Below are 10,000 nucleotides of genomic sequence, written 5' to 3'. Positions count from 1 at the left end.
AACGTAACCATTCCTTGTACTTGTACATGTTCATTGCCGTGACTTTAACATCTTCAGATCCCACGGCCTGCTCCCGTCTGACCTTGTAGCTCAGTCGGTATAGCGGCCGAGATCTAACCCGAAAGTCGTGGGTTCAACTCCCACCCGGGTCAGATTTTTTCTCTGTCCTTGTGTGGCCCCATTACCAACAGTTGGGCTAACGCTCACATGGTTCATATGGGATTGAAATCTAGCACTTCACATTACACTCTATTCAGTTAACTCTGTTTAAAACATAAGTGCTTCACTGCCAACGTTTGTATAAACGTAACCTTTCCTTGTCATCACAAGAACGTTACTTACTTTTTTGCCTACTTCTAAACGTCGGAATTGATCCAAACTTTCCACAAAAAAGATTTTTTTTTGCTTTATTCAGAGAGAAATTTCGCTTTCCAGCGAAACAAATTTTAGCTTAGCAACGCTTAGCGCAATCAATTGCCATAGAAGATCAAACTAAGGAATATGAGCTGATATCCGAGATTGAGTGAACCAATCAGAACGCGAGAAATGCATTAACCGAGGTTGAAAATTTAATATTTAGTATTAGTTAGTCGAAGTGGCTGAGAAGTCTTATGATTGTGAGAGAACTGTTTCAACGCAAAGAAAGTTAATTCTCCTTTGCTTTTAGTTTATGTGTAATTTTCTCGTAGACTTCGGTTGAATGAGTCGTTGACGTGGCATTCATTTTGAAGGACGTAAGCCTGAGCTTCTATGGAGTCAACAAGGGTTGAAACCGATTTATATACGAAATCGGAGAGTGTAAGATCTCCAAATAAGGAGAACGAAAGCTGAGAAATAAGATCAAATCAGACTAGACGCTCCATGAGCGTACACTGGGTTGTCTGTGGTACGTGTTACTAAAAAACATAAGGGACTAAGTTGGGTGGCATTGAACTGCAGCGTTCCAGTCAATTTTTTCAAGTCGGGCTCCATTAAGACCATTTAATGGGCCACCCAGAAGTCGTGGCAGCAGAGGCCCTTTGGCTCACACCACACGTTCATACGACGAAACATATTTTTTTCTGAGACAGCTATATTTTCACTGTCTGTCTTGTTCATCTAATTGACGTTCCATTCTTGAGCTCCATGAGGGTATATGTTGTGTAAAGATAAACTAAAACGCCATTCTCGTTACAATGACTTTCGACGCCATTGAAGGTTGGCAAGAATTAGTGAAAATTCCAATTGTTACCTGAAGACTGTGCAAAATGGAGTACAAATAAGTACAAATAGCCAGACAACAGAGATCACAGATCCACTTAAAGTGTTCGATTCCTTCTCTGTGTTTGTTGAACCCATACGTTACCAGAGAATTTGCCATTTGGTTTCAGTGTTGTACATAACACCACACTTGGCAAAATATTAGAAATACAACTCACTTTGATTTCGGCTCGACGAGCGAAAGATTGTTGTCGAAGTCAAGAGATTATGAAGGCAAGAGAAGTAATCGTAATCCCTGTTAAGTTATTTTTAGATCTCCTGCGAGATCCGGTGTCCCCATTTTTACCAATGTTGGCAGCTGAGCGCATTCCCACGCAATGATTCGCGTCGTTCGCGATTTACCATCAAACAAAAAATGGCGGAGGATATTGAGAAAAACGCGTAGATGCATTTTGTGGACGAACGTGACTTCAAGGGAGTGAGCGTAGTAGGAAAACGTAAATCGAAAAAGAATCGTAAAGCTGACTTTGGAAACATGAAAGGAAAACTTGAATCAAGCGTCCGAAAAAAAATTTTGAACCGGTGTTATCGGATTCAAGTCAATTTGCAAAGCACGTCGTATGTTAAATATAGCTGTCTCTTTAAAAAAATATTTAACACGGTTTAGTATATGGCACAACCTTGAATGTGGTATCCGATGATGAAAACTAGACAGTTAAGCGATTTCAGTAACAAATGTTTGAAACATGTATCTTGAAAGGATAGAGTTTTATAAGCGACAGAATTTTGTAAACATTGGCAATTTGCAGACCGTGACAGTCAACAAGTATTATTATACACCAGACTAACTATGAAAAATCTGATTGGTCGAGAGCATTCAATCATTTCTCAATAGCTTGTGAACTTGACATGATAAATGTAATATTTGCTGCTGATATTACATTTATCATGTCAAGTTAAACGTTTGCCTGGTTTTTTAAGCCCCTTGGAGTGTTCTCCTCAGAAACAAAATGGCTGAACGATTCGCTTCTGTCTATGAGGATTAATTATGTGAAACATGTATAATAATACAATTATTGAATTCGGTTTTCGCATGATATTATGAATTATCAAAACAACGTGTCTGTGTTATCTGCCACAGCCTTCGGCTTCGGCAGAAAACACAGACCTCGGGTATCATAATTCAAGATATCATGCTCAACCTCATCCAATAATTGTTTAATATATCGCTGACTTGGTTAAAATATGACGACTTACATGTAATTCTTAGGTATTCATAAAAAGGAAAGATAGATCTTTACAACAGTACCAAACATGAAAGGATAACTTGAACTGACAGTGCGATTAAAATTTACGAACCCGTACTGGTATCGCATGGAAGCAGAAACCCAGGGTTGAAACGTGTAACGGCCCCTTGTGTTCTGGGAAACAAGCTTCTGAATATTCAATTTGCTAAGCACCATATTTGGAACAACAAGAGCGAGGGGTTTCCAAATATGGTACTTAGCAATGAAACATTTAACCAATCAGTTCGCACTGAATATTCGGAAGCTGTGAACGCGCGTTACACGTTTCAACCCTTATGGGTTTCTGATGGAAGTCAATAGACCATTTTACAGTTGTGTGCTCAGTTACCTGGCCTTTGAATGAAAGTGAGTCTGGAGTTGACCTTACTTTGATAGAAACCTCACGGCTTTTCTTATGTTAATGATGTTGTTCTCATGCTAATTATTAGGAATTTATGTAAGAAAAGCAGTCAGGTTTTTATCAAAACAAAGTCAATTCCAGCATCACTTTCATTTAAAGTCCAGGAAACTAAGCACACAGCTGTAAAACGGTCTATTTGCAAAGCACGCATGTTAAATATACATGCATCTTTCAAAATTATTAAACTCGGTTTCGTACATTGGATAGTGTTGAAATTGGTATCATTGTAAACAACATAGTTAAGCGACTTGAATGATATATCTTTGCATCTTGTATCTTGACAAGAACGAGTTTTGTAAGCAACAGAGATTTGTAGAGATCCTGTAGACGATGAGAAAGTGCGCACTAAATGGACAAGTAACGCAATGCAACCAAGTTAAATATATCTACTGTAGGAAACAGACAACTTTTTTGAAAGACATGTTTCGGCATGCTTATGCCATCATCAGTTTAATGAGTTCCTAAGTGTGAACAGTTATAAAGTCTACGGGTAGATGAAAAATATTACAACATGACGTAATACAAAAGCGGGTACTAATTACAGCGTGACACCAAACATCAAGGTGTAAACTAAAACGTGAGAAAAGCTGTTGTAATTGTTTGTTAAGTTCAGGTTTGATCTTATTTATATAAAAAGCTTCTTTGAGTTTTAAATCAATACCAAGTTAGTAAAATATTAGAAACAAAGCTCACTTGATATTCAACGGCGAAAAATGAAAATGTTGTCGAAGACCATTACTCGTCGCTTTACAGATGGCAGATATTTGTTTTTCACCGCCTGTCTTGTTTATCCAACTGTGCAGACTTGAGTACAAATAAATACAAATAGCCAGACAACAGAGATCCCAGATGCACTTCAGGTGTTCACCGCCTGTCTTGTTTATCCAATTCACATTCCATTCTTGAGCTCCATAAGGGTATATTTTTGTTTAAAGATCCACTAAAACGCCATTTGCAGGTTAATTAAATGTTCTCCTGTGTGCACCAGAGAAATCTACGCATTACCCCAACCCCCTCAAACCTAACAAAATACGCGTAGAAGACTCTCTGCACAGACGCCACTTAGAAGGGAAGTGACAGGCAAGACTTTTACCGACACGAAAAAAAAAATAAATAAAAATTAAAAATTAAAATTAAAATTAAAAATTAAAAATTAAAAATTAAAAATTAAAATTAAAAATTAAAATTAAAAATTAAAATTAAAAATTAAAATTAAAAATTAAAAAACAGAGAAATATTACTCATTTTCCGACTGAGATTGCCATACTGGCTGGCAATAACAAGATTTGCGTAGTTCGCTTGAAAAGTTTACTATAAATAGTTTCTCTCTCCTAATCTTAATCTTAGTCTCCTAATCGTCCTGCAGTCTCACTCAATACTATCCCCAGTAATTTATAAGTATTTGTAGTTTCTTGACGCTGTATTTCCTTTGTCCATTTTCACCAGTATGTTATTTGCATGTTGTAACTTATGTAACTTTGCTATCTTACATCAGTACAGTTTCAACCACAACTACGCTCGAAACTATACCCACAACTACACTTGAACTTCATCAATCATGAATTCCATATTTTCATTTCGTATGCGCTCGTATCAGATAAATGATTTATTTTCAGCCACGTGGTTTGGAAGGTTACGTTCGCCATCACTTTTGGCAGTTACATCGCATTTAATTAACATGATTTCATAGCCATGCATGTGCAAGCAACTTTCATTTGTGCGTTGGGATACCCGGGATAGAGGTATTTTCACCACTTTTACTCGCGCATTAATTACCCAGTGCCATGAAGGTACCATGAGATTTCAGAAAACTTTAGGTTACCTTATGTGCTCCGAACCAATACTGTCCACTCCTCGTTACCTCATCCCGCCTGCCAGCACAGTATTTGTAACCTGTAAGACATATTTAAGGAAGTGCAATGTTTAATTCTGCGTTTCTAGAGCGAGTGATTTTGTTGACAAAAACAAGAACTGATTCTTCGTGTCTCTACAGCCGGATACAATTTTTTTTTTGTAATTTGATACAATATGTACCGTAACCCTTCAACCAAAGGAGAAGAAAAATATTCTAGACTTGGTGGTCGTGATGATTTGGTTTATAAATATGCCTGGAGGTCACTGATAAAGAGCTTTAGATTACTATTCAAATAATAAGATTGTATACGTACTTTTATCGATATCTTATCCATGTAATTATATTGTATATAGATTATGCATAGCATAACATTTAGATATTTGAGCATGATAGCTTATTCTTAAATCAATTAATCGTTTTGTGCTACCTTTAGAATTTTATTTATTGATTGGGTGTACTTAATTTGGAGCCTCTCCCCGCTGTGCTTCCCATATCGATATTTCTTGTTTACAAACATTGACATTGCAATAAGAAAGAAAACGAAAAAAGCGAAGTTACATGATTTCTCTACGACTTCATGTAACCATTATCAAAAGTGAAATGAAAATAAATTAACATAAGTATTTATACAGAAAAAGAAGTGTGAAAAATACATAATCTAATGAAGCATGATGGGCGTGAATGTTTCGCGCAAAATGGAGTCAGCTTGAGTGTTCAGTTTCGGTCTTTTCTTTTGGATGAACAACATTTCAAAGATTAAACTCTCGAGCTTGCTTCGACATTTCTTAACTTAAAAGGTAACTGGTAACAGGTAACAGGTAACTACATAGAAATTAAATTGGCCCAGTATTCACATTAAATTCATTTCCTTTCTTGCAATTCAGAGTTGCTGGGGACAAAAATTAGATTGATTTCACAAATACGGTACGTGATAAAAAAACTTTACCACTATTATTTTGGTATTTATTGATACAAAGGTAACCGACACTGCATGACAGACATTTACACTTCCAGGCATGCACAAGTTTATCTGTGTCAAAGTTCAAGCAAATGTACAGTCTCGTCCCCAGAGTCCGCTTTTCTTATGGTTAACGCCAAGAAAATGGACCCCGGCCACTTCTAAGGCAGGAAGTCCGCAAATCACGAGTTTCCGGCTCGTCTACGCACGCTCAAAAATTTGAAACAACAGTGGTTGTTATGGACCTTCACTACGACTGCACATAAAACGGACTCTGGGGACGAGATTGGCAATTGTAATGTTAATTTGCATCGGACACGTGCTCGTTAAAGTGAATGTTGTTGAAGCGTTTACTTCGGAGAATGGAGTCCTCATTTTATGAGGTAAAAAAAATTCGTTACAGAGATAGATAACTTAGCAGTATACTTCTTTTGCTTGTCCCTTTACCATCTGCAATTACCATACCCTATTAAATATTAAAGCTGTCGGCGTGTAATCTGCTGTTTGTCAGTTGCCAACATGTAGAGATGTTTTGTCCTTGCCTCTTAATTACTTTCGGTCCTTGTCTTTTTTGCAATCCCTGGGATATTCGCTGCCATTGGTGTCCAGCTTTACATGTCCAAATAAATGCAGAAACAAACACCAGACCAATCAACAAGAGGCAGGTAGCCTCTTGAAACTGGTAACTGGTAACAGGTAACAGGTAACTACATAGAAATTAAATTGGCCCAGCATTCACATTTAAGGCAGGTAGGCCTCTTGTTGATTGGTCTTAGTAAGTACGTGCTTTTTTTGCTTTGCAGTCTATTCTGATTTCTACTCAGTCCGGTGCCGTTATCTCATACCAGTTCAATTCCGTGGTCCAGTAGTCCACATTCCATGACCCAACCGTAGAATAGTTCGCATTTACAACTGTTATTGGCATTGTGATAGTCTAATGGTGCGTGTCGCGTGTCGTGGGTAAATTGTCGCGGGACCCAGAAAAATAAAAAAATTAAAATTAAAATTAAACTTGTATTTTTCAAAAGTACACCACTCCAACGTTTTCAATAACAATAGCAACAACAACAATAAAACAAGCTTGAAAATTAACGTATGCTTAATTGGAAGATTTTCGTTTCTATAATATATTTTTGCTCTGATGAGCATGTCTTTTTAAAGTGAATATTCTTATTATGTATTATTGAAGTTTGTTGTCTCTTGATTGCGAAATGACAAAGGAATTTGAAAAAGTCCACTAAACTTGTTTTTTTCGAGCTAGAATCTGTCTAGTACACAATGTCTTAAAATATTGCATTATTGTTAGTAGAGATGTAACTACAATTCCACTTAATCTTAAGCAGTCACAAGGTTTACTTCATCAGCTTTCAACTGTCATAAAAGCCTGAGATGGTGACAAATACATGATATTGTGAGGTGTCTGTCAACTTTTAGAGAAAAGTTTACTGAGCACCCTTAAATAAAAGCCAGATCTACTGTTAAGTATACCAGATAATGAGGATCCTGAAAGGAGGATATCAATCCAATTTGAAACTATTTAACTCATAATTCCAATTTTTGGCAATGTTTTTATTATTCCCAGTGATCGAATCCCACTGCCAGTGACTTAAATCAGAGCTCGAAATTTAAGAAAATTCCAGGTTGTCCCTGTTTCAAAAACCGGGAACTAAACCCGTATATTTGGTTTCCCTGATAAATGCTTGGTTCATGTTGAGATGCAATCGCATGGCGTTGGAGCGTGAGTATCCCATAGTTCAAAGTGTGCGCCTGTGTTTTTTTTTTGTGAAAGTCTGGGTTTAAGTTTAAGCATTTTCAAAACTCCATTGCCAGCTACATGGGAATTTTCCTATGTGACAATGTTTTCTGTAAAAGCCACAGGTATTCAAAACACGGGAAAATGCTCAACTGCAGCAAATTAATTATTGTTTACTTCACACTAGCATCAGGCCGGGCATTGACAACAGAAAACCGTCGAGTGAGTCGGGTGCTGCTTATGTAATACATTTTCTATTTTTGGCTGGGTTGTCAGTTGTTTTCTCTTAGGGCAACCAACCATTTCATTTTCAAAAACTAGTCGCCCGGTAAACTTTCTAGTAGTCTGAGACGACCGGAAGACCACTAAATTCGAGCACTGCTTAAATCCAATTTTCCCAGAGCAACAACATCCCATTTTACCCCTTCAGGACCCCCACAATGAATTTATTGTAGCACCCCTCCTCGTAAACAAATCAGTGTTCTTACCAATGTATGTACCTTATTACAAAAAATTACAAAATGTATGTCCCTCATCACAACACAAACAACAGCAACAGTGTTCTTCTGATAAAACTCCTGAGACAACATTGCCCTGAATTTCTTGTCCCCAGTTAATGGTTACGGGCTTCCGTATAACAAAGAAAACGCCCCTTGTTGAGCTATTGTTTTGCTTTCCCCTATGTAAGTGGCCTGAATTCCTAGTGACCTCATGTACTTTACCTGGTCCTCAACGATTGACATATGCGGAAAAATCACTACCACCGATGGATTACTCGGGAATTCATAACCTTAAGTCTTCAATGACTTTAAAACTCTAGGCAACAGTTGAAAGGTAACACTCTTTCCGTAGCCTGTGGGCAATTTCCCAAAAACATCTCTTCGAATTCTCGCCACAATTTTCTCAACTGTAAGTCTTTACTCCGCTTTTAAATGTACAACAGGAAACAAAGACGAGCTTTCTTCGAGCGCTTGCTGGAGGTCTCCGTCGAATCTAACTTTAACACTACCATCAACTTTGGACATTAAAAACGCGATAAACTACAGTAAAAGGTAAGAGAGTTGGGTTTTTTCATCATGGGTTAGATTTGACCAGATTTCGATTACTTCCTTGGTAACAGAATTCTGAATGTTTAAACCAGTTACATCAGCTTGCTTCAAGTTACCAGTCAGAAGTAATTTACCGTCATGTTGTTTAATAAAAAAGTCAAAAAAAGAGTTTCCATTTTGCTTGATTGTTGTCGTCAAGATACTTCTTTACCCATTTTGCTTTCAGAGCATAATTGAAGGATCGAATATCTAATATTTTTAATCCACCATCTTTATATTCATTTAACATCACACTTCTTTTAATTTTATCTCCTCTCCCATCCCAAAGAAAATTGTACAGAAGTTGATGTATTTCTTTCAGATAAGATGGCAAAGACAAGCTGAGATGCAGCTAAGCTTTTAATAACAGTAACCTTCCCTAGCACAGTTAATCTTCTAAGCAGCCAACAACTTAAGATTTTAGAGATTTTCTCCTTCTTTTCCTGGTAATTTAGCACGACAGCTTCTTCCTTGCTAATCGAGAACCATACTCCGAGGGATTTAACCTTCCGATGTTTTGATTTATTGCTAGTTTATCCGTTCGGTTTTTAAAAGATCCAATCCAGAGTGCCTCGGTCTTCTCGTAGTTGACTTTTAGGCCTGATAATTTGGCGAAGATGTTAAGAAGCACAAAGGATTTTTCTATTGAGGACCTTGTACCGTCCAATAAAAGCGTGGTATCATCAGCATACTGGCTTATTTTGCATTCATTGTCCGAAATTTGAATGTTACTAATTAATGAATCTCGTCTTACTGCTGCCCCCAGGATTTCAGCACATAAAATTAAAAGGTAAGGGGACAGGGGACAGCCTATACGCACACCTCTACTTAAGTTAAAGAAATTTTGACCAATGACCAGCCATTGTTTTGTATACTACTGCTAATATCAGCGGTCAGCGGTCGTCATGGTGAGAGAACGTATTTTTCGATGCTCTCCGAGTATAGTAGTATTTTTCTAGGCAGTTCTAGTCCAAATGACTCACGACTGTCGAGAAAACAGTGTAGGCTATTCTAGACGGTAGGCCAACAGTCTTCAAGCGACAGCTATTTACAATGGTGGTTCCGTGCTTACATGCAATCCGAAGCCCACATGGCTAAGTGTCCGCCATCTTGGTTTCACTCGATCACGAAGAAGGGCATACTTTTCTGCAAGAATGAAATATTATCCAAATACAGTAGGGAGTCTACGGCTAGCGAGACTGATCATTGCTGGTGATATCAGCCCAAATCCAGGACCGAAGCACGCAGAAGTTGGTACGATTAAGTGTAATAATTGCGGTAGAAAAATTGCTGTCAACTATCGAGCCATTCAGTTTGAGAGTTGTCGAATGTGGTTTCATATCAAGTGCGGTGGTGTCACAGCGAAAGATTTCACTCTACTACAAACAGGAGGAACAAGATCATGAGACTGTCAAAAATGTATTTTTAACTCTCTTCCG

General features: G+C 37.6%; 1 protein-coding gene across 2 annotated transcripts in view; it reads right to left on the bottom strand.

The window, feature by feature from the left end:
- The window catches only part of LOC138033867 (uncharacterized), a 47,602-nt gene that overhangs the window by 3,066 nt on the left and 34,536 nt on the right, over window positions 1–10,000 (bottom strand). For both annotated transcript variants that reach the window (XM_068881733.1, XM_068881734.1), the window contains one exon: window positions 4,730–4,800. In XM_068881733.1, the coding sequence (XP_068737834.1) occupies window positions 4,730–4,800 (71 nt within the window). The remainder of the gene's footprint in view (window positions 1–4,729; window positions 4,801–10,000) is intronic.

This window comes from Montipora capricornis, chromosome 14 (genome assembly GCF_036669925.1).
Source record: "Montipora capricornis isolate CH-2021 chromosome 14, ASM3666992v2, whole genome shotgun sequence".
NCBI classification, from domain to species: domain Eukaryota; kingdom Metazoa; phylum Cnidaria; class Anthozoa; order Scleractinia; family Acroporidae; genus Montipora; species Montipora capricornis.
The sequence above is the reverse complement of the archived record's forward strand: the minus strand, read 5'-3'. Positions and strand labels throughout refer to the sequence as shown.